Source organism: Panulirus ornatus, chromosome 30 (assembly GCF_036320965.1).
Source record: "Panulirus ornatus isolate Po-2019 chromosome 30, ASM3632096v1, whole genome shotgun sequence".
NCBI classification, from domain to species: domain Eukaryota; kingdom Metazoa; phylum Arthropoda; class Malacostraca; order Decapoda; family Palinuridae; genus Panulirus; species Panulirus ornatus.
In genome coordinates, this window is record NC_092253.1 from 23,034,507 (window position 1) to 23,060,178 (window position 25,672).

Below are 25,672 nucleotides of genomic sequence, written 5' to 3' on the forward strand. Positions count from 1 at the left end.
TATACACACACAGACATATACATATATACACATGTACATAATTTATACTGTCTGCCTTCATCCATTCCCGCCACGCTTGAAATGGCACCCTTCCTCCCCCAGTGCGCGCAAGGTAGTGCTAGATAAAGACTACAAAGGACACATTCGTTCACACTCAGTCTCTTGCTGTCATGTGTAATGCTCTGAAACCACAGCTCCCTTTCCACATCCAGGCCCCACAAAACTTTCCATGGTTTACCTCAGATACTTCACATGCCCTGGTTCAATCCATTGACAGCACGTCCACCCCAGTATACCACATCGTTCCAATATAGTCTATTCCCTGCACACCTTTCACCCTCCAGAATGTTCAGGCCCCAATTGCTCAAAATCTTTTTCACTCCATCCTTCCACCTCCAATTTGGTCTCCTACTTCTAGTTCCCTCCACCTCTGACACATATATCCTCTTTGTCAATGTTTCCTTACTCATTGTCTTCATGTGACCAATCCATTTCAATACACCCTCTTCTATTCTCTCAACCACTTTTTATTACCACACATCTCTCTTACCCTTCCATTACTTACTCGATCAAACCACCTCACACCACATATTGCCCTCAAACATCTCATTTTCAACACTTCCACCCTCCTCTGCACAACCCTATCTATAGCCCATGCCTTACAACCATATAACATTGTTAGAACCACTATTCCTTCAAACATACCCGTCTTTGCTCTCCAAGATAACGATCTCGTCTTCCACACATTCTTCAACACTCCCAGAAAGGGTAAGAGAGATGTGTGGTAATAAAAAGAGTGTGGTTGAGAGAGCAGAATAGGGTGTATTGAAATGGTTTGATCTTACGGAGAGAATGAGTGAGGAAAGATTGACAAAGAGGATATATGTGTCAAAGGTGGAGGGAATGAGAAGTGTGAGACCAAATTGGAGGTGGAAGGATGGAATGAAAAAGATTTTGAGCGATTGGGGCCTGAACATGCAGGAGGGTGAAAGGAGTGCAAGGAATAGAGTGAATTGGAACGATGTGGTATACCGGGGTCAACATGCTATCAATGGATTGAACCAGGGCATGTGAAGCATCTGAGGTAAACCATGGAAAGTCTTGTGGGGCCTGGATGCGGAAAGGGAGCTGTGGTTTCGGTGCATAATACATGACAGCTAGAGACTGAGTGTGAACGAATGTGGCCTTTGTTGTCTTTCCCTAGCACTACCTTGCACGCATGTGGGGGGGAGGGGGGTGCCATTTCATGTGTGGCGGGGTGACGATGGGAATGGCTGAGGGCAGCAAGTATGAATGTATACATGTGAATATAAGTATTTGTCTGTGTATGTATATGTTTGTATACATTGAAATGTATAGGTATGTATATGTGCGTGCGTGCCATTTCATGTGTGGTGGGGTGACGACGGGAATGGCTGAGGGCAGCAAGTATGAACGTATGCATGTGAATAAGTATTTGTCTGTGTATGTATATGTTTGTATACATTGAAATGTATAGGTATGTATATGTGCATGCGTGCCATTTCTTGTGTGGCGGGGTGACAACGGGAATGGCTTAGGGCAGCAAGTATGAATGTATACATGTGAATATATGTATTTGTCTGTGTATGTATATGTTTGTATACATTGAAATGTATAGGCATGTATATGTGCATGTGTGGGCGTGTATAAACCTGTGTATGTGGGTGGGTTGGGCCATTCTTTCATCTGTTTCCTTGCGCTACCTTGCTAACGCAGGAGACAATGACAAAGTACAAGATAAATAATATACATATATGTGTGTATGTATTGGTATTATTGGACTCCACATGCTCAAGTTTAAGCCATGAGTGAAAAGTCACTTCTGGTGTGGCTGTATCATTGGGATTCAGTCTTGTCAAAGAACTCACTCCAGATGAGTCTACATGACACATATAACCTCTTAGCTAATCTCTGTTCATTCATTTTGGCCATATGTCCAAATCATTTCTGCATACCATTTTTAGCTTTCATCCATGATCTTATTACCACACACTCGGTTACCATTTCTCAATGGATTAACCCTCTTCACACCATATATTGGCCTGATGAAACATTTCATTACTTACAAATTCCCCCCCCCCCCCTCTCTCTCTCTCTATGTTTTCATTAGAAGCCCACACTTCCCATCTATAAAACACTGTCTTGCCCTATCCCTCCAAAATCTCAAAATTGTTTGTTTGACAAACTACAAGTTGGTGAAAAAACTTTATTTTATTTGTACATCTTTACCACTAAAAACAATTGTTGATCTGTCAGTATTATTACAAATTGCTCTGAATTTCTTTCCAGTATAAAAACCTTTATCACCTCTTAACAATTGTTGGTCCACCTTAATAATAAAAGGTGTTTAAGAGCTTTATTGTTCTGATCAATCTTTTATCACCTATCAAATTAAACTTCAAATTCATGATCCGGATACACTGGTACCATGTTGTAAATCAAAAATTTACCTTCGAAAAAGAAAACCACTGAAAAGGATGATTGTATTTCAATATGCTTATTTTTTTTTGTTAGAATAAGATAATTTCATGAAGAGCTGGAACATAATTTTGTATGGACTTGGTGCAGTATGGGACGAACAAAAACACGTCCACACCCACAAATAAACTTGGGTTTGAAAGGATGCATTCGATTTATATGAACTTTCATCTTGCTAACATCTAGGTGCTGCTCTTCACAGTACGGACAAATGAATGGATCAGGAGTACTAATATTTGTCCTATCAGGTAATATAACACTTTTTGGCACAGTTGAATGTGACATACTACGCTTCTGATGAGTGCGCAAGGGATATCTTGCTTCCTGTTGTGATGTACTTTCACACATAATAAACTCATATGTTTCCCCTTCATCTTCAGTTAAGTCATCCTGAAAAAAGAGAAAAATGAGGTAAATGATGAAGTTTCACTAACTTTCAGCAAGGTAATTATTCAGTAAAAGATATAAAATGAATAATAACAATGCAAGGGTTAGAGAAAGCTTCAAGAGGATGTGTTGAAATAATTTGTACATGGAGAGAGTGAGGAAAAGTTGATAAAAAGGATGTCAAAAGTAAATGGAACAAAGAGAATGAAGAGACCAAATTGGAGATGGAAGGATGATGTGAAAAAGATTTTTTAGTGACTGAGGCTTGAACATGCAAGAGACATGAAAAGCATGCATGGGATAGAGTAAATTAGAACAATTTGATGTACTAGGGTTGACCTGCTGTCAGTGGTCTGACCCAGGGCACCTGAAGTGTCTGAAGAGTTGGTGTGGATGGTATTGCAGGTAAATATATTAAGAGGGTGACTGATGTTGATTGGGTTGTCAGAATTTTCATTGTATGGATGGATCATGGCAGAGGTGCCTGAGGACTGACAGAATACATGTACAGTGCTGTCGTAAAAAGGCAAGGGGGATAAAAGTGAGCATTCAAACTAGAGGTATAAGCTTGTTGAGTGTACCTGGTAAGTTGTATGGGAGAGCAATGAGTGAGATGAAAGGGTGAAAGCATGTACAAATTATCAGACTGAGGAGGAAGTGGATCAGGTGTTTGCTTTCAAGAATGTACATGAGAAACTCTATGAGATTGAGAAAGATTTTCATGTGGAATTTATGGATCTGGAGAAGGAATATGATAGGGTTGACAGGGATACCCTAAGGAAGGTCTTAAAAAGGGTATGGTGGGGGAGAAAGTTTTTGCTAGTAGTGTTTTTATCAAGGGTGTATGGCATGTGTACAAGTGGGAAAAGAGGCGTGAATGATTCAAAGGGTAGGTTAGTCTGCAGAAGGTGTGTTTGTTGTCAACACAGCTATTTAATATGTTTATGGGTGAGGAGATGAAGTGAATGCAAGTCTTAGAAAGGGGGTTTGGGAGACAAGCCAGTTGTTGTATACTGATGATACAGCACTGGTGGAAATTTTAAATGGAAAACTGGACTGGTGACAGTTTGGAAGTGTGTGAAAGGAGGGAGTTGAGAGTATATGTGAATAAAAGCAAGGTTGTTAAGGTTTAGCAGGGTTAAGGGTCAGGTCAGTTGGTGTGAGAGTTTGAATAGGGAAAAATAGGGGAAATGAAGTGTTTTACATCCCTGGAGATGGATATGGCAGTGAATGAAACCATGGAAGTGGAAGCGAGTCACTGGATGGGCAAGGGGATGAAGGTTCTGGGAGCAGTGAAGTGTGTGTGAAAAAAGTCATTGTCTAGGAGGGAAAAATTAGGTATGTTTGAGGGTACAGTAGTCCCAGCAATGTTATATGGATGAGGGTGTGCAGATGAGGATAGAGGTGTAGGAAATGAACTGTTAGAGAACAATATGTGGTGTGACGTAGTTTGATTCAGTATTAAAATGGAGCAAGAGAGGTGTAGTAATAAAAAAGAGAGTAGTTCAGAGCTGAATAAGGTGTGCAGAAATGGTAGACACAAGAAGAAAATTAGGATGAGTTAACAAAGACAATACATGTGCCAAAAGTGAAGGAAACATGAAGAAGGGGTAGACCAAATTGGAAATGGAAAGATGGAGTAAAGATTTTGGGTGACTGTGGCTGAAAATGCAGGAGGGTGAAAGGCATGCACGGGATAGAGTTAATTAGAATGATGATGAATACTGGGGTTGATGTACTGCCAATGGAATGAACCAGGGCATGTGAAATGGTTGGGGTAAACCATGGAAAGGTCTGTAGGGCTTGGCTGTAGATAGGGAGCTGTAGTTTTGGTGCATTACTAATGTCAGCTAGAGAATGAATGTCAGTGAATACAGCCTTTCTTTGTTCCTGGTGCTACCTTGCTAATGCAAAAATCATGTTTCATTAGTGAGGTGATGCCAGGAATAGGCACTGAAAGGTACCATTCACTCGCATCCATTCTCTAGCTCTTCTGCATCAAAACCCCAGCCCCTTATCTACAACTAGGCCCCACAGACCTTTCCATTATCAGTCCACTGATTGTCACCCCCTTAATACGACATTGCTCCCATGCAATTTATCCTATGCACACCTATCATCATCCTGCATGATCCAGCCCAAGCATTCAAAATCTTTTTCTTTCCATCCTTCCATCTCCACTTGGTACCCCCCCCCAACTTCTGACACACATATCCTCTTTGCCAACCTCCACATTTATTCTCCCTGTATATCCAAACCATATCAGCATCCCCTCTTTAGCTCTCTCAACCACACTTTCCTGTTACCACACCTCTCTTACCTTTTTATTACTTACTTACACCACATATAGTCGGCATGCATTTCATTTCCAAAACATCTAACACATCTCATCAGTAGCCCATGCCTTGCATCCAAACAAAATCTTTGGAACTACTATACCTTCAAGCACACAATATTATTCTCTCAGATGATAAACTCTTTCTACACATTCCTCAATGTTCCCCAGAACCTTTGCTCCCTCACCTAAAGTGATTCACTTCTGCTTCCATAGTTCCATTTGCCGACATATCCACTCCCAGGTATCTTAGCCTTCATTACCTCCAAATTTTCTCAATTCAAATCACATCCCAACAAACCTATGCCTCTGCCTTGCAAAACCTAATAACCTTGCTTTTATTAACACTTTCAACTTCCTTTCTTCACACAATCTCCCAAACTCAGACACCAACTTGTGCAGCTTCTCAACCAAATTTGCCACCAGTGCTGTGTCATCAGCAAACAAGTGACTTGCTTCTCAAACCCTCTTGCCCCTTACGCACTGCATAACTCCGTCACCACAACATCCATTAACAAGTTAGTCATGGTAGATCATACATCCCTGCCACAGACCAAACTTCACTTAGAACCATGTACTATCCTCTACATGCATGCACATCTGTGTAACACACTTGATAAAAACACTGATTCTAGTAGCTTTCCTCCCACATCATGCAATTGTAAGACCCTCGACAAGGCATCTCTGTCATCCTATGAAAGGCTTTCTCCAGATTTGTAAATAACACAAACAAATCCTTCTGTTACTTGAAGTATTTCTCACTCATGTTCTTTATAGCAAACTTATCCACAAATCCTCTACCACTCCTGAAACCACACTGTCCACCCCTCAATCTGATGCCCTGTACATGCCTTACCTTCTCAATTCCAATCTCCCATACAACTTATCAGGTACAATCAATAAACTTATACCAATGTAGTTTGTCTCCCTTGCCTTCATACAATGGCACTGTACATGCATTTCGCTAATCATCATGCACGTCACCCCAAACTTAAAACTGAAAATCCTATAACATCCAACTTTCATCTTATGCAAGGCTTTCCCTACCTCTAATCACTTTACCAAACCATTTTCCATGACTTTCACTTTGCATACCTCAGACCTAAACACCCTACTATATCTGCCACCCTATCATCAAACAGGTCATTGTCTGTAAGGGTAAAGACTACTATGATGGTATAATAATTCCAACAACACAGTATGGATGTGTGTCTTATGCAACAAATGGAAAGGGAATGAAGAAGGAAGAGCTCTTGAAGCTTTGTGAAAGCAAGAAAGATGATTAGGTACATTTAAAATAATCATTAGAGCTCACCTCTTCTTTAACAATATCGATCTCTATATCAGAGAAGCCTTCCAATATGGAACTATCATTAATTCTTGACTCTGTTGATAATGGTCTACGTATGTGTCACCGGTAAGTCACTTATTCCTGTAAAAGTAGAGGGAGCAGAGCGACATACTACCTCAGACGCAACTGCTCTAGTGACGACAGGACAGTTTGCAATCTTATTTTTTTTTTGATTGCTGGTATTTTCTGAGGGAGTAGTAGGTGATACATTGGATGACCTTACTGTTACAGAGGAACTATAAAAGGGCTTGGAAACTTTATGGGAGACGCTTTCAGGGACAAGGGCTTTAGAGGTACTGATGAGACGCACTGCCCCTCCTGAGGAACAGATCTGATGGTTGGCCACAATATTGGGCTTTGTTGGTAGCTGGTTCATTTCTGGAGCTGTACTGAGGCTGCTCTCAGTGATGAGTGCTGCTGAATCAGAAGTGGCCAAACCAGAGACCTGAAGGAGCTTAGCTGTTTTCAACAATGGTTCCAACTGGTCCTCAGCTATAGTTATTTCACCCCTGCAAGGGATAAAAAAATGTATTTGGGATTTGAAAAATGAAAAGCTTTCTCTTTGAGACAAAGTTCTAAGAGTGAGAAGAGACTGCATAAGATTAAGTCCATCCCCGAAATATTTTGGTGAAAGTTCACTGGTTTATCCCACCCTTTGAAAAATGTTTGCTCATGGAGTAGGCTTGCTTGTTCATAGGGTACACCTCAGCAATCAGCAACTACCTGGGCCATAATGTCAATGGCCTACCCAAGTTGGAGACATGGCCTACCTGTGCTAATCAGAATTTCTGGATTGCTATGGCTTGCAATGAAAAATAGCTTTCTGAAAACTAAGAAAACTAAGCAGAATAGTAGGAGAAAACTGAAAACAAAGCTCACACAGGATATTACTACAGACAGAAAAGGTGGCATTTTCAATTAGCAATGGAAGGTGCTCATGGCTACGCCAAGTCATGGACCTTAAAGCATAACATGACATTAGGCAAGAGACTAATTTAAAATAACTGTGAGCAAGTGCTTTTATACCAAAAGAGTGGTGAATGAACAGAAAAAATGAATGAAGACATGGTTAATATGGACAGCATACAGAAATTGGCACAGGAGTTCACTAGTTATGGGGATTCTATTCCCCTGGCTTCCCCTTGAGAATGTCCCAGTTGGAACAGGCATCAGATACATATGGATACATAAACATAGAGAAATTTAAAGACATAATAGAGACCAGTCAAATGATGGGACCACACAAATGTAAAACTCCCTCCCCACACACTACAAAAAGGTAATTACATAAAAAAGTAGGAATCTATCATCTATGCCATAAAAAATAAATTCACTTGTATAAGTATTTTCTTAGTTCTTCACTATGGAAGAATTAAAAGTTGAAATTTAGTGATTTTCCTACAGTGTTCCTAGTAAATGTAATCACTAGGGAATGGTGTCATGCATTTCCACTAAAGACCTCAAACCTAAAAACAGTGATAGAAAAAAAAATAAAGAACCTACTTGTAAATATACTCTATGATATGAGTCAGTTGATCAAACTGGACGTGATAAGGCATGATGATGACTGGATGGCGACAAGGGTTGTCATACAAAACTTGCTGGAAGTATGGGCTTACAGCTGACAAAACTAACTGAAACATGAAAAATTCATTGTGAAGAATTACATGAAACAATTTGGCTTTATCAATTTCACATAAACCTTTCACTCTTACCCTAAAAAAAAAGTTAATTCCTAAACTCAACCAAGGTTCCCTTTCTAATCCTGAAAATTTCTACTAACTAGTTTAAAAGTGCATTAAACCTTTAACCTTATTTTTTCAAATAACCATTCCCAATAAAAAAAATCATTTCAGAAGTATATTTCATCCACTAATTTCACTGATAATTATTTGCAAAAGTACTATAAATGTCTTTGCTACTGTGCGCATTTTAGCGTTTATTTTACCCACACCAAAAAACTGATTACTGATTATTATCTTTGTTTCATATAATAAAAAGATCCCCAAGGAATGCTAGGAAACCATTTATTGACCAAAATGAATTACATGAACAGCAGTGAAGATGAATTCTGACCTCAAAATCAATGGGGAGCTCTGTGCTCCAAAGTAAATACAGATGTCAAGTCATAATGAAATCCATCCAGCAAAAATTAATGCTGTTCCAAAATGAAAACATCTACAATTGTGGCAATTATAACTGACCTCTAAACCAATAAGGAACTTTCTTGTCCTTAAGAAAACACTAATACACCCTAACAAACTGCAGCATGGATACAGAGTAGCATCCAAAATCAACTCTAGAGTTCAGCAGTGACATTGAAAATTAATCACTTAGGCATTAGAGTGACCTACTTTTGATGGAATGCTGAAGCAAACATTGCATTTCCATAAAATGTTACAGGATTATGCATTATAGAGTTGCTGCAATAGGCTTGAACCTAAAACAAAATACTGACACCTGACTCCAAAACTAGTCACAGTGATCTGCTTTAGGTGAGTTAATGAGGGGGCTTCTCAATATGCATCTGCATTAGAGATTACATGGTTGTACATCAAATGGTAGCTGAGACGGTCTCATACCAAAAATTAAACCGAGGTGTGGACATATGTATGTGGATACAGACTCTGAGGGTACTACAGCACTTTTCTTCCTCACACCAGCAGATTTGAAGCATTACCAAGTCATAGAATGGATGAAATTTCCTTATAGGAATTCACATGAAGTGCAGCAGAATCGATACATTATCAGTGTAAATAGATCAAATTCATCATGCATCTGTATGTATTATGCTGATGAATCACATCAAACCAAGTCTAGCACAGATACAACTGAAAAGGAGACAAATAAAAGCAGACCAACCTTCACTTGGAACCATAAACTCTCCTATCTCCATATTCATTACACATACCCTACACACTTGATAAAAACTTCACACTGCATCTATCAGCTTACCTCCATACCATATACTCTCAAGACCTTACACAAATCTCTATCAACCCTATCACGTGCCTTCCCCAGATCAATAAATGCCACGTACAAATCCATCTGCTTTTCTATTTCTCAAACACATTCTTTAAAGTGAACACCTGATCCACACATTCTCTACCACTTCTAAAACGACACTGCTCTTCTACAATCTGATGCTCTGTGCTCATCTGCATTCATGCTTGTGAATCTGTTGCATAGGAACCTCAGGGAAACTCCATTCCTCTATGCAAATCTCCATTTACATAAACCTTCCCGCCAGGATATTAACACAGTATATCCAATTTTCTATGGCTGAATATTCAGGCAGTTTAGTCTTGTACTGACCTTGTGAGCCCTTATGGCACGGCCTTCTGCTGTGAGTGTGACATCAACAAAAGCTTCATCACAGGAAAGTGCCTCCATGATATCTGTGAAATGATTCTTGTGCTGCATTTGTATTTGCTCTGAGGAAGAAAGAAGCAAGTATACATATATTTTAATAATCAATTGAAAAGGAAACAAATTTGAAATTTTATTTTAGTTTTAAAATGGAGACTGAAGTCCTTTAAAAAATTCAAAATGCATGGTGTTTTTTCTAGTCACTTCACCGACTTTCACACTTGTCTGCCATTTCCCCACTCAAGCAAGACAGCATGTAGAACAGAATATTGAACCTTAGAGGAAAAATCCATGCTTGCCTCCTTCTTCTACTATTATCTAAAGAGTTATAATACAGCAAGGAAGGATTACTAGCCCCTTAGTTTCCTTTTCAACACAAAGAAAATGCAAGGGTTACAGTTTTCACCTCTCCCCACTGATTTACTTCACAGCGAATGGAACCATGGAAATGGAAGCGAGTCACTGAGTAGAGGACGGAGGCAAAGGTTCTGCAAGCTATGAAGAATGTATGGAAAGAATGTTATCTCGGAGAGCAAAAATGCGTATATTTGAAGGAATGGTAGCTCCAACATAATAAAGCTGCGAGGCATGGCCTATAGGTAAGGTTGTATGCAGGAGGGTGGATGAGTTGGAAATAAAATGTTTGAGGACAATATGTGGTGTGAGGTGGTTTGATCAAGTAAGTAATGAAAGGGGTAAGAGAGATGTGTGGTAATAAAAAGATTGTGGTTGAGAGAGCAGAAGAGGGTGTGCTGAAATGGTTTGGTCACATGGAGAGAATGAGAGGAAAGATGTACAAAGAGGATATATTTGTCAGAGGTGGAGGGAACAAGAAGCAGGAGACCAAATTGTAGGTGGAAGGATGGAGTGAAAAAGATTTTGAGCAATCTGGGCCTGAATGTACAGAGGTGAAAGGCATGCAAGGAATAGAGTGAATTAGAAAGATGTAGGTTTGCGGCAGGGGTGTGTGATGTCTCCATGGTTGTTTAATTTGTTTATGGATGGGGTTGTTAGGGAGGTGAATGCAAGAGTTTTGGAAAGAGGGGCAAGTATGAAGTCTGTTGGGGATGAGAGAGCTTGGGAAGTGAGTCAGTTGTTGTTCGCTGATGATACAGCGCTGGTGGCTGATTCATGTGAGAAACTGCAGAAGCTGGTGACTGAGTTTGGTAAAGTGTGTGGAAGAAGAAAGTTAAGAGTAAATGTGAATAAGAGCAAGGTTATTAGGTACAGTAGGGTTGAGGGTCAAGTCAATTGGGAGGTGAGTTTGAATGGAGAAAAACTGGAGGAAGTGAAGTGTTTTAGATATCTGGGAGTGGATCTGTCAGCGGATGGAACCATGGAAGCGGAAGTGGATCATAGGGTGGGGGAGGGGGCGAAAATTTTGGGAGCCTTGAAAATGTGTGGAAGTCGAGAACATTATCTCGGAAAGCAAAAATGGCTATGTTTGAAGGAATAGTGGTTCCAACAATGTTGTATGGTTGCGAGGCGTGGGCTATGGATAGAGTTGTGCGCAGGAGGATGGATGTGCTGGAAATGAGATGTTTGAGGACAATGTGTGGTGTGAGGTGGTTTGATCGAGTAAGTAACGTAAGGGTAAGAGAGATGTGTGGAAATAAAAAGAGCGTGGTTGAGAGAGCAGAAGAGGGTGTTTTGAAATGGTTTGGGCACATGGAGAGAATGAGTGAGGAAAGATTGACCAAGAGGATATATGTGTCGGAGGTGGAGGGAACGAGGAGAAGAGGGAGACCAAATTGGAGGTGGAAAGATGGAGTGAAAAAGATTTTGTGTGATCAGGGGCCTGAACATGCAGGAGGGTGAAAGGAGGGCAAGGAATAGAGTGAATTGGAGCGATGTGGTATACAGGGGTTGACGTGCTGTCAGTGGATTGAATCAGGCATGTGAAGCGTCTGGGGTAAACCATGGAAAGCTGTGTAGGTATGTATATTTGCGTGTGTGGACGTAGTGTATGTACTGTGTGTATGGGGGGGTTGGGCCGTTTCTTTCGTCTGTTTCCTCGCGCTACCTCGCAAGCGCGGGAGACAGCGACAAAGTAAAAAAAAAAAAAAAAAAAAAAAAAAAAAAAAAAAAATAAAAATATATATATATATATATATTTCTTTTTTATTATTATTTTGCTTTGTCACTGTCTCCCGCGTTAGCGAGGTAGCGCAAGGAAACAGACGAAAGAATGGCCCCCCCCCACATACACATGTATATACATACACGTCCACACACGCAAATATACATACCTATACATCTCAATATATACATATATATACAAACAGACATATACATATATACACAATTCATACCGTCTGCCTTTATTCATTCCCATTGCCACCTCGCCACACATGAAATAACAACCCCCTCCCCCCTCATGTGTGCAAGGTAGCGCTAGGAAAAGACAACAAAGGCCCCATTCGTTCACACAGTCTCTAGCTGTCATGTAATAATGCACCGAAACCACAGCTCCCTTTCCACATCCAGGCCACACAGAACTTTCCATGGTTTACCCCAGACGCTTCACATGCCCTGGTTCAAGCCATTGACAGCATGTCGACCCCGGTACACCACATCGTTCCAATTCACTCTATTCCTTGCACGCCTTTCACCCTCCTGCATGTTCAGGCCCCTATCACTCAAAATCCTTTTCACTCCATCTTTTCACCTCGTTCCCTCCACCTCTGACACATATATCCTCTTTGTCAATCTTTCCTCACTCATTCTCTCCATGTGACCAAACGATTTCAAAACACCCTCTTCTGCTCTCTCAACCACACTCTTTTTATTGCAACACATCTCTCTTACCCTATTATTACTTACTTGATCAAACCACCTCACACCACATATTGTCCTCAAACATCTCATTTCCAGCACATCCGCCCTCCTCCGCACAATTCTATCCATAGCCCACGCCTCGCAACCATACAACATTGTTGGAACCACTATTCCTTCAAACATACCCATTTTTGCTTTCCGAGATAATGTTCTCGACTTCCACACATTCTTCAACGCTTCCAGAACTTTCATTCCCTCCCCCACCCTATGATTCACTTCCGCTTACATGGTTCCATCTGCTGCCAAATCCACTCCCAGATATCTAAAACACTTCATTTCCTCCAGTTTTTTTCCATTCAAACTTACCTCCCAATTGACTTGTCCCTCAACCCTACTGTACCTAATAACCTTGCTCTTATTCACATTTACTCTCAGCTTTCTTCTTTCACACACTTTACCAAACTCAGTCACCAGCTTCTGCAGTTTCTCACACAAACCAGCCACCAGCGCTGTATCATCAGTGAACAACAACTGACTCACTTCCCAAGCTCTCTCATCCACAAAAGACTGCATACTTGGTCCTCTTTCCAAAACTCTTGCATTTACCTCCCTAACAACCCCATCCATAAACAAATTAAACAACCATGGAGACATCACACACCCCTGCTGCAAACTTACATTCACTGAGAACCAATCACTTTCCTCTCTTCCTACACGTACATATGCCTTACATCCTCGATAAAAACTTTTCACTGCTTCTAACAACTTGCCTCCCAAACCATATATTCTTAGTACCTTCCACAGAGCTTCTCTATCAATGTGAATAAGAGCAAGGTTATTAGGTACAGTAGGGTTGAGGGTCAAGTCAATTGGGAGGTAAGTTTGAATGGAGAAAAACTGGAGGAATTAAAGTGTTTTAGATATCTGGGAGTGGATCTGGCAGCGGATGGAACCATGGAAGCGGAAGTGAATCATAGGGTAGGGGAGGGGGCGAAAATCCTGGGAGCCTTGAAGAATGTGTGGAAGTCGAGAACATTATCTCCGAAAGCAAAAATGGCTATGTTTGAAGGAATAGTGGTTCCAACAATGCTGTATGGTTGCGAGGCGTGGGGTATGGATAGAGTTGTGCGCAGGAGGGTGGATGTGCTGGAAATGAGATGTATGAGGACAATATGTGGTGTGAAGTGGTTTGATCGAGTAAGTAATAATAAGGTAAGAGAGATGTGTGGAAATAAAAAGAGCGTGGTTGAGAGAGCAGAAGAGGGTGTTTTGAAATGGTTTGGGCACATGGAGAGAATGAGTGAGGAAAGATTGACCAAGAGGATATATGTGTCAGAGGTGGAGGGAACGAGGAGAAGTGGGAGACCAAATTGGAGGTGGAAAGATGGAGTGAAAAAGATTTTGAGTGATCGGGGCCTGAACATGCAGGAGGGTGAAAGGCGGGCAAGGAATAGAGTGAACTGGATAGATGTGGTATACCGGGGTCGATGTGCTGTCAATGGATTGAAACGGCATGTGAAGCGTCTGGGGTAAACCATGGAAAGCTGTGTAGGTATGTATATTTGCGTGTGCGGACGTATGTATATACATGTGTATGGAGGTGGGTTGGGCCATTTCTTTCGTCTGTTTCCTTGCGCTACCTCGCAAACGCGGGAGACAGCGACAAAGCAAAATATATATATATATATATATATATATATATATATATATATATATATATATATATATATATATATATATATATATATATATATATATATATATATATATATATATATATATATATATATATATATATATATATATATATATATGTATTTTTTTAACTTTCTAAAATGGGAAACAGAAGAAAGAGTCACGCGGGGAGTGCTCATCCTCCTCGAAGGCTCAGATTGGGGTGCCTAAATGTGTGTGGATGTAACCAAGATGTGAAAAAAGGAGAGATAGGTAGTATGTTTGAGGAAAGGAACCTGGATGTTTTGGCTCTGAGTGAAACGAAGCTCAAGGGTAAAGGGGAAGAGTGGTTTGGGAATGTCTTGGGAGTAAAGTCAGGGGTTAGTGAGAGGACAAGAGCAAGGGAAGGAGTAGCAATACTCCTGAAACAGGAGTTGTGGGAGTATGTGATAGAATGTAAGAAAGTAAATTCTCGATTAATATGGGTAAAACTGAAAGTTGATGGAGAGAGATGGGTGATTATTGGTGCATATGCACCTGGACATGAGAAGAAAGATCATGAGAGGCAAGTGTTTTGGGAGCAGCTGAATGAGTGTGTTAGTGGTTTTGATGCACGAGACCGGGTTATAGTGTTGGGTGATTTGAATGCAAAGGTGAGTAATGTGGCAGTTGAGGGAATAATTGGTATACATGGGGTGTTCAGTGTTGTAAATGGAAATGGTGAAGAGCTTGTAGATTTATGTGCTGAAAAAGGACTGATGATTGGGAATACCTGGTTTAAAAAGCGAGATATACATAAGTATACTTATGTAAGTAGGAGAGATGGCCAGAGAGCGTTATTGGATTACGTGTTAATTGACAGGCGCGCGAAAGAGAGACTTTTGGATGTTAATGTGCTGAGAGGTGCAACTGGAGGAATGTCTGATCATTATCTTGTGGAGGCTAAGGTGAAGATTTGTATGGGTTTCCAGAAAAGAAGAGTTAATGTTGGGGTGAAGAGGGTGGTGAGAGTAAGTGAGCTTGGGAAGGAGACTTGTGTGAGGAAGTACCAGGAGAGACTGAGTACAGAATAGAAAAAGGTGAGAACAATGGAAGTAAGGGGAGTGGGGGAGGAATGGGATGTATTTAGGGAATCAGTGATGGATTGCGCAAAAGATGCTTGTGGCATGAGAAGAGTGGGAGGTGGGTTGATTAGAAAGGGTAGTGAGTGGTGGGATGAAGAATTAAGAGTATTAGTGAAAGAGAAGAGAGAGGCATTTGGACGATTTTTGCAGGGAAAAAATGAAATTGAGTGGTAGACGTATAAAAGAAAGAGACAGGAGGTCAAGAGAAAGGTGCAAGAGGTGAAAAAAAGGGCAAATGAGAGTTGGGGTGAGAGAGTATCATTAAATTTTAGGGAGAATAAAAAGATGTTCTGGAAGGAGGTAAATAAAGTGCGTAAGACATGGGAGCAAATGGGAACTTCAGTGAAGGGCGCAAATGGGAGGTGATAACAAGTAGTGGTGATGTGAGAAGGAGATGGAGTGAGTATTTTGAAGGTTTGTTGAATGTGTTTGATGATAGAGTGGCAGATATAGGGTGTTTTGGTCGAGGTGGTGTGCAAAGTGCGAGGGTTAGGGAAAATGATTTGGTAAACAGAGAAGAGGTAGTAAAAGCTTTGCGGAAGATGAAAGCCGGCAAGGCAGCAGGTTTGGATGGTATTGCAGTGGAATTTATTAAAAAAGGGGGTGACTGTATTGTTGACTGGTTGGTAAGATTACTTAATGTATGTATGACTCATGGTGAGGTGCCTGAGGATTGGCGGAATGCGTGCATAGTGCCATTGTAGAAAGACAAAGGGGATAAGAGTGAGTGCTCACATTACAGAGGTATAAGTTTGTTGAGTATTCCTGGCAAATTATATGGGAGGGTATTGATTGAGAGGGTGAAGGCATGTGCAGAGCATCAGATTGGGGAAGAGCAGTGTGGTTTCAGAAGTAGTAGAGGATGTGTGGATCAGGTGTTTGCTTTGAAGAATGTATGTGAGAAATACTTAGAAAAGCAAATGGATTTGTATGTAGCATTTATGGATCTGGAGAAGGCATATGATAAGAGTTGATAGAGATGCTCTGTGGAAGGTATTAAGAATATATGGTGTGGGAGGCAAGTTGTTAGAAGCAGTGAAAAGTTTTTATCGAGGATGTAAGGCATGTGTACGTGTAGGAAGCGAGGAAAGTGATTGGTTCTCAGTCAATGTAGGTTTGCGGCAGGGGTGTGTGATGTCTCCATGGTTGTTTAATTTGTTTATGGATGGGGTTGTTAGGGAGGTGAATGCAAGAGTTTTGGAAAGAGGGGCAAGTATGAAGTCTGTTGGGGATGAGAGAGCTTGGGAAGTGAGTCAGTTGTTGTTCGCTGATGATACAGCGCTGGTGGCTGATTCATGTGAGAAACTGCAGAAGCTGGTGACTGAGTTTGGTAATGTGTGTGAAAGAAGAAAGTTAAGAGTAAATGTGAATAAGAGCAAGGTTATTAGGTACAGTAGGGTTGAGGGTCAAGTCAATTGGGTGGTGAGTTTGAATGGAGAAAAACTGGAGGAAGTGAAGTGTTTTAGATATCTGGGAGTGGATCTAGCAGCGGATGGAAACATGGAAGCGGAAGTGGATCATAGGGTGGGGGAGGGGGCGAAAATTCTGGGAGCCTTGAAGAATGTGTGGAAGTCGAGAACATTATCTCGGAAAGCAAAAATGGGTATGTTTGAAGGAATAGTGGTTCCAACAATGTTGTATGGTTGCGAGGCGTGGACTATGGATAGAGTTGTGCGCAGGAGGATGGATGTGCTGGAAATGAGATGTTTGAGGACAATGTGTGGTGTGAGGTGGTTTGATCGAGTAAGTAACGTAAGGGTAAGAGAGATGTGTGGAAATAAAAAGAGTGTGGTTGAGAGAGCAGAAGAGGGTGTTTTGAAATGGTTTGGTCACATGGAGAGAATGAGTGAGGAAAGATTGACCAAGAGGATATATGTGTCGGAGGTGGAGGGAACGAGGAAAAGAGGGAGACCAAATTGGAGGTGGAAAGATGGAGTGAAAAAGATTTTGTGTGATCGGGGCCTGAACATGCAGGAGGGTGAAAGGAGGGCAAGGAATAGAGTGAATTGGAGCGATGTGGTATACCGGGGTTGACGTGCTGTCAGTGGATTGAATCAAGGCATGTGAAGCGTCTGGGGTAAACCATGGAAAGCTGTGTAGGTATGTATATTTGCGTGTGTGGACGTATGTATATACATGTGTATGGGGGTGGGTTGGGCCATTTCTTTCGTCTGTTTCCTTGCGCTACCTCGCAAACGCGGGAGACAGCGACAAAGCAAAAAAAAAATATATATATATATTTTTTTTTTTTTTTTTTTTTATACTTTGTCGCTGTCTCCCGCGTTTGTGAGGTAGCGCAAGGAAACAGACGAAAGAAATGGCCCAACCCCCCCCCCATACACATGTACATACACACGTCCACACACGCAAATATACATACCTACACAGCTTTCCATGGTTTACCCCAGACGCTTCACATGCCTTGATTCACTCCACTGACAGCACGTCAACCCCTGTATACCACATCGCTCCAATTCACTTTATTCCTTGCCCTCCTTTCACCCTCCTGCATGTTCAGGCCCCAATCACACAAAATCTTTTTCACTCCATCTTTCCACCTCCAATTTGGTCTCCCTCTTCTCCTCGTTACCTACACCTCCGACACATATATCCTCTTGGTCAATCTTTCCTCACTCATTCTCTCCATGTGCCCAAACCATTTCAAAACACCCTCTTCTGCTCTCTCAACCACGCTCTTTTTATTTCCACACATCTCTCTTACCCTTACGTTACTTACTCGATCAAACCACCTCACACCACACATTGTCCTCAAACATCTCATTTCCAGCACATCCATCCTCCTGCGCACAACTCTATCCATAGCCCACGCCTCGCAACCATACAACATTGTTGGAACCACTATTCCTTCAAACATACCCATTTTTGCTTTCCGAGATAATGTTCTCGACTTCCACACATTTTTCAAGGCTCCCAAAATTTTTGCCCCCTCCCCCACCCTATGATCCACTTCCGCTTCCATGGTTCCATCCGCTGACAGATCCACTCCCAGATATCTAAAACACTTCACTTCCTCCAGTTTTTCTCCATTCAAACTCACCTCCCAATTGACTTGACCCTCAACCCTACTGTACCTAATAACCTTGCTCTTATTCACATTTACTCTTAACTTTCTTCTTCCACACACTTTACCAAACTCAGTCACCAACTTCTGCAGTTTCTCACATGAATCAGCCACCAGCGCTGTATCATCAGCGAACAACAACTGACTCACTTCCCAAGCTCTCTCATCCCCAACAGACTTCATACTTGCCCCTCTTTCCAGGACTCTTGCATTTACCTCCCTAACAACCCCATCCATAAACAAATTAAACAACCATGGAGACATCACACACCCCTGCCGCAAACCTACATTCACTGAGAACCAATCACTTTCCTCTCTTCCTACACGTACACATGCCTTACATCCTCGATAAAAACTTTTCACTGCTTCTAACAACTTGCCTCCCACACCATATATTCTTAATACCTTCCACAGAGCATCTCTATCAACTCTATCATATGCCTTCTCCAGATCCATAAATGCTACATACAAATCCATTTGCTTTTCTAAGTATTTCTCACATACATTCTTCAAAGCAAACACCTGATCCACACATCCTCTACCACTTCTGAAACCGCACTGCTCTTCCCCAATCTGATGCTCTGTACATGCCTTCACCCTCTCAATCAATACCCTCCCATATAATTTACCAGGAATACTCAACAAACTTATACCTCTGTAATTTGAGCACTCACTCTTATCCCCTTTGCCTTTGTACAATGGCACTATGCACGCATTCCGCCAATCCTCAGGCACCTCACCATGAGTCATACATACATTAAATAACCTTACCAACCAGTCAACAATACAGTCACCCCCTTTTTTAATAAATTCCACTGCAATACCATCCAAACCTGCTGCCTTGCCGGCTTTCATCTTCCGCAAAGCTTTTACTACCTCTTCTCTGTTTACCAAATCATTTTCCCTAACCCTCTCGCTTTGCACACCACCTCGACCAAAACACCCTATATCTGCCACTCTGTCATCAGACACATTCAACAAACCTTCAAAATACTCATTCCATCTCCTTCTCACATCACCACTACTTGTTATCACCTCCCCATTTACGCCCTTCACTGAAGTTCCCATTTGCTCCCTTGTCTTACGCACCCTATTTACCTCCTTCCAGAACATCTTTTTATTCTCCCTAAAATTTACTGATAGTCTCTCACCCCAACTCTCATTTGCCCTTTTTTTTCACCTCTTGCACCTTTCTCTTGACCTCCTGTCTCTTTCTTTTATACTTCTCCCACTCAATTGCATTTTTTCCCTGCAAAAATCGTCCAAATGCCTCTCTCTTCTCTTTCACTAATACTCTTACTTCTTCATCCCACGCCTTACTACCCTTTCTAAACAGCCCACCTCCCACTCTTCTCATGCCACAAGCATCTTTTGCGCAATCCATCACTGATTCCCTAAATACATCCCATTCCTCCCCCACTCCCCTTACTTCCATTGTTCTCACCTTTTTCCATTCTGTACACAGTCTCTCCTGGTACTTCCCCACACAGGTCTCCTTCCCAAGCTCACTTACTCTCACCACCTTCTTCACCCCAACATTCACTCCTCTTTTCTGAAAACCCATACTAATCTTCACCTTAGCCTCCACAAGATAATGATCAGACATCCCTCCAGTTGCACCTCTCAGCACATTAACATCCAAAAGTCTCTCTTTCGCACGCCTGTCAATTAACACGTAATCCAATAACGCTCTCTGGCCATCTCTCCTACTTACATAAGTATACTTATGTATATCTCGCTTTTTAAACCAGGTATTCCCAATCATCAGTCCTTTTTCAGCACATAAATCTACAAGCTCTTCACCATTTCCATTTACAACACTGAACACCCCATGCATACCAATTATTCCCTCAACTGCCACATTACTCACCTTTGCATTCAAATCACCCATCACTATAACCCGGTCTCGTGCATCAAAACCGCTAACACACTCATTCAGCTGCTCCCAAAACACTTGCCTCTCATGATCTTTCTTCTCATGCCCAGGTGCATATGCACCAATAATCACCCACCTCTCTCCATCAACTTTCAATTTTACCCATATATATATATATATATATATATATATATATATATATATATATACTTATATATACATATATACTATTTGCCATTTCCCGCATTAGCGAGGTAGCTTTAAGAACAGAGGACCGAGCACTTGACTGGTTTCCCATGGTAGCAAGGTATCGAAAATTGGAGATAGATGATAATCTATACATGACAACAAACAAAGGGCATAGACGAGTGTCTTAAACCTGAGAGCATCTCATTATAGTTACGAAATTATCAAGTCTGGAACAGTACCTGGAAAGATGGTTAATCATTATCAGATGAAAATTTATTAAATCCCCGCAAAAAAGTGTCTATTCAATGCTATACAAGGAAAAATCAGAAGCATGCATGGAATTAACAAAAGCATTCAAAAGAATACTGGATCATGATTTAAGGCTACCCCTTCAACAAGCAAACTATGCACTGAATACTCTGCACTAGCCCTAGGTAGGTAGGTAAGCATATTAGTCAGGATGAACACTAAACAAGAGCACACACATACAGATGCAAAGGTCAAAAAGTTAAATTAGCTGACTTGGTTGTAAAGGGTCCTCAGCAGGGGATGGAGATTTGTCAGGGGTTTCTACTGTCAGGGGAAATTCAACTTCCTCCGCAACACTTTGACCGTTATTAATCCCGCTGCCATCTATGGTGTTTTGACCACCTGTAAGAGTAATTCATAATGATAATATAATCTGTAAGAGCAATTCTTATTGATATTATACATAAAATATCTAAGACAGGGTCACTCATTCTTTTTCATTTCACAAATTCACACCTGCTGCATTATTAGATATACCTAACATTTTCTGAAAGGCCCTTTGAATCCCAGAGCTTGGCTACTAATCAAGCTACTAGAAGCTGCAGCCCATAAGTTTTGGTATCCATCACATCCTAGCTATCAGGAACATTATCTGAGTATTTGTCCTGGCAATTTTCCAATATCTTCAACAGAAAGCAAATGTGTTTTCAACTTTCAAACTGTGCAATTCAACAGAAATAACATTCCCAATGTGAAAAAAAGTTTGCTTTGAAAGACAAAAACCTGTTTCTCTCTAGGGTAGTATTCCATGCTGAGTGCCCCTAAGATCGCTGAGATTAAACTGCTCTAAACCCAAGTAACCAACTTTCAGTAGTTGTGGCCTGAAGAAGCTGATGACATTTTTTGCATCAAAAGTGGCTCTCCCATTCTGGGGTTACAAAAATCACCCACTCAAAAGAGAGAACTCTCCCATAAGATTAACTGATGAATGATAAGCTTCTTATGCCATTCCAATCCACATTTAAGGCATTTGGTTCACTGCTATGACAAACACTGGAAATACAGAGGTTGGCAATGGCCATCCCAATGAAAACCAGCTGAATGCATTCTTTATGACATTTCTGTTGCCATGGGAACTGTCCAGAAGCTGTCTCCTTAAAGACAAGCATGTGCATTTTTGTCAAGGCAGTGGTTCTTAAAGTTTTTCCATGTCCCCCAATACAAGTTGACATCTGACACACTGCCCTCCCTGATGCTCAAGTGTGCTGACTAATATTACAAATAGCTGAATCATGCAATTTACTCAAAATTACCCCAAGACCAATTTCTATGAAAAAACATGGTGTTACCCAGAACCTTTATAAAGGCTCCTATAGCTCAATGTTGTGCTACTTTCAGTAGCAGGGAAATGTAGACTTCTCTGAGTGAGCATTTCTTTGACTAGAGTTTACTCCCAATAACACAGCCTCACTAAAGATGACTTTAACTTGCAGTTTCACCTTAAGCAGGAAGAGTCTGGTAACACCACTGAATTATACAAACAGTAAACCCACAATTTAATGGACTAATTGGGGGGGAAGGGGTATCTGTTAATGCTGAAAGTCTGTTAAATAGTGTAACCTATAGGCCATTTATAATATATAGTAATACAATATACAGTTCATGCACTTACAAATTATAACCACTGTATCGATTGGAATAACACTAGAACTCTGTTATTAACGGTAAATCCTTGACGAAGAGAGATATCATTGAATACTCTCTTTTTAAATAGAGAAAAAATTGTAACATGAATATTAGAGAAGGTTTATACAAACTGGATAGCTTTGTCTTAGGCAAAATTTGCAAATAGTTCCCTGTCTTGTCCACATAATAAAATTTTATGACAGGCACTGTGCTAGACAATCACATGTTTACCAAATGGCGTCCTAGCTTTGTCTCTTTGACGTATATCAACTGACTTTTATACTTCTCTCTTGTGTCTCCCCTGATGATGTGATTATTACACGAAAGTGCACTTGGGAACTTATCGTGTTTCATTTTCCCCATGGACTCAGAGGAATATCTTGATCACGCACAAAATTGTGATCCTTTCCAATTATATATATATTTTTTTTTTTAATTATCCCTGGGGATAGGGGAGAAAGAATACTTCCCATGTATTTCCTGCGTGTCGTAGAAGGCGACTAAAAGGGAAGGGAGCAGGGGGCTGGAAATCTTCCCCTCTCATTTTTTTTTAATTTTCCAAAGGAAGGAACAGAGAAGGGGGCCGGGTGAGGATGTTTCCTCAGAGGCCCAGTCCTCTATTCTTAACGCTACCTCGCTGAGGCGGGAAATGGCGAATAGTATGAAACAATGATATATATATATATATATTATCCCTGGGGATAGGGGAGAGAGAATACTTCCCACGTATTCCCTGCATGTCGCAGAAGGCGACTAAAAGGGAAAGGAGCGGGGGGCTGGAAATCCTTCCCTCTCGTTTTTTTAAATTTTCCAAATGAAGGAACAAAGAAGGGGGTCAGGTGAGGATATTCCCTCCAAGGCCCAGTCCTCTGTTCTTACGCTACCTCGCTAATGCGGGAAATGGAGAATAGTATGAAATAAATATTATTTTTTAAATTTTATTTTGCTTTGTCGCTGTCTCCCGCGTTTGCGAGGTAGCGCAAGGAAACAGACGAAAGAAATGTCCCAACCCACCCCCATACACATGTATATACATACACGTCAACACACGCAAATATACATACCTAAACATCTCAATGTACACATATATATACACACACAGACACATACATATATACCCATGCACACAATTCACACTGTCTGCCTTTTATTCATTCCCATCGCCACCTTGCCACATATGGAATACCATCCCCCTCCCCCCTCATGTGTGCGAGGTAGCGCTAGGAAAAGACAACAAAGGCCACATTCTTTCACATTCAGTCTCTAGCTGTTATGCAATAATGCCCAAAACCACAGCTCCCTTTCCACATCCAGGCCCCACAGAACTTTCCATGGTTTACCCCAGACGCTTCACATGCCCTGATTCAATCCACTGACAGCACGTCAACCCCGGTATACCACATCGATCCAATTCACTCTATTCCTTGCCCGCCTTTCACCCTCCTGTATGTTCAGGCCCCAATCACTCAAAATCTTTTTCACTCCATCTTTCCACCTCCAATTTGGTCTCCCACTTCTCCTCGTTCCCTCCACCTCCGACACATATATCCTCTTAGTCAATCTTTCCTCACTCATTCTCTCCATGTGCCCTAACCATTTCAAAACACCCTCTTCTGCTCTCTCAACCACGCTCTTTTTATTTCCACACATCTCTCTTACCCTTACATTACTTACTCGATCAAACCACCTCACACCACACATTGTCCTCAAACATCTCATTTCCAGCACAACCACCCTCCTGCGCACAACTCTATCCATAGCCCACGCCTCGCAACCATACAACATTGTTGGAACCACTATTCCTTCAAACATACCCATTTTTGCTTTCCGAGATAATGTTCTTGACTTCCAAACATTCTTCAAGGCTCCCAGGATTTTCGCCCCCTCCCCCACCATATGATTCACTTCCGCTTACATGGTTCCATTCACTGCCAGATCCACTCCCAGATATCTAAAACACTTTACTTCCTCCAGTTTTTCTCCATTCAAACTTACCTCCCAAACAAATAAATAAATATATATTATCCCTGGGGATAGGGGAGAAAGAATACTTCCCACGTATTCCCTGCGTGTCGTAGAAGGCGACTAAAAGGGGAGGGAGCGGGTGGCTGGAAATCCTCCCCTCGTTTTTTTTAATACCAGGGTCAACGTGCTGTCAATGGATTGAACCAGGGCATGTGAAGCATCTGGGGTAAACCATGGAAAGTTCTGTGGGGCCTGAATGTGGAAAGGGAGCTGTGGTTTCGGTGCATTATTACATGACAGCTAGAGACTGAGTGTGAACAAATGGGGCCTTTGTTGTCTTCCTAGCGCTACCTCATGCACATGAGGAGGGAGGGGGTTGTTATTTCATGTGTGGCAGGGTGGCGATGGGAATGGATAGAGGCAGACAATGTGAATTATGTATATGTGTATATATGTATATGTCGGTGTGTGTATATATATGTATACGTTGAGATGTATAGGTATGTATATTTGCGTGTGTGGATGTGTATGTACATACATGTGTATGTGGGTGGGTTGGGCCATTCTTTTGTCTGTTTCCTTGTGCTACCTCGCTAACACAGGATACAGCAACAAAGCAAAATAAATAAATAAAAATAATATATATATATATATATATTATTCGCCATTTCCCACAATAGCGAGATAGCGTTAAGAACAGAGGACTGGGGCTTTGAGGGAATATCCTCACCTAGCCCCCTTCTCTGTTCCTTCTTTTGGAAAATTAAAAAAATACGAGAGGGGAGGATTTCCAGCCCACCGCTCCCTTTCCTTTTAGTCGCCTTCTACGACACGCAGGGAATACGTGGGAAGTATTCATTCTCCCCTAACCCCAGGGATATATATATACAAACAATTCGCCATTTCCCGCATTAGCAAGGTAGTGTTAAGAACAGAGGACTGGGCCTCTGAGGGAATATCCTCATCTGGCCCCCTTCTCTGTTCCTTCTTTTGGAAAAAAAAAAAAAAAAAAAAAAAAAAAGAGGGGAGGATTTCCAGCCCCCCACTCCCTCCCCTTTTAGTCGCCTTCTACAACACGCAGGGAATACGTGGGATGTATTCTTTCTCC

At 41.3% G+C, this 25,672-nt stretch overlaps 1 protein-coding gene and 1 long non-coding RNA gene across 12 annotated transcripts in view; one reads left to right on the plus strand and one right to left on the minus strand.

Moving 5' to 3' along the window:
* The window catches only part of LOC139758483 (uncharacterized), a 74,513-nt gene that overhangs the window by 27,518 nt on the left and 21,323 nt on the right, over positions 1-25,672 (plus strand). The gene's annotated exons all lie outside the window — the stretch shown is intronic.
* The window catches only part of LOC139758482 (uncharacterized), a 102,776-nt gene continuing 79,317 nt past the window's right edge, over positions 2,214-25,672 (minus strand). For all 10 annotated transcript variants that reach the window (XM_071679964.1, XM_071679957.1, XM_071679959.1 and 7 more), the window contains 5 exons: positions 21,187-21,315; positions 9,888-10,006; positions 8,076-8,206; positions 6,537-7,081; positions 2,214-2,889 (listed from right to left, as the gene is read on the minus strand). In XM_071679964.1, the coding sequence (XP_071536065.1) occupies positions 6,622-7,081; positions 8,076-8,206; positions 9,888-10,006; positions 21,187-21,315 (839 nt within the window). In that variant the 3' untranslated portion in view covers positions 2,214-2,889; positions 6,537-6,621. The remainder of the gene's footprint in view (positions 2,890-6,536; positions 7,082-8,075; positions 8,207-9,887; positions 10,007-21,186; positions 21,316-25,672) is intronic.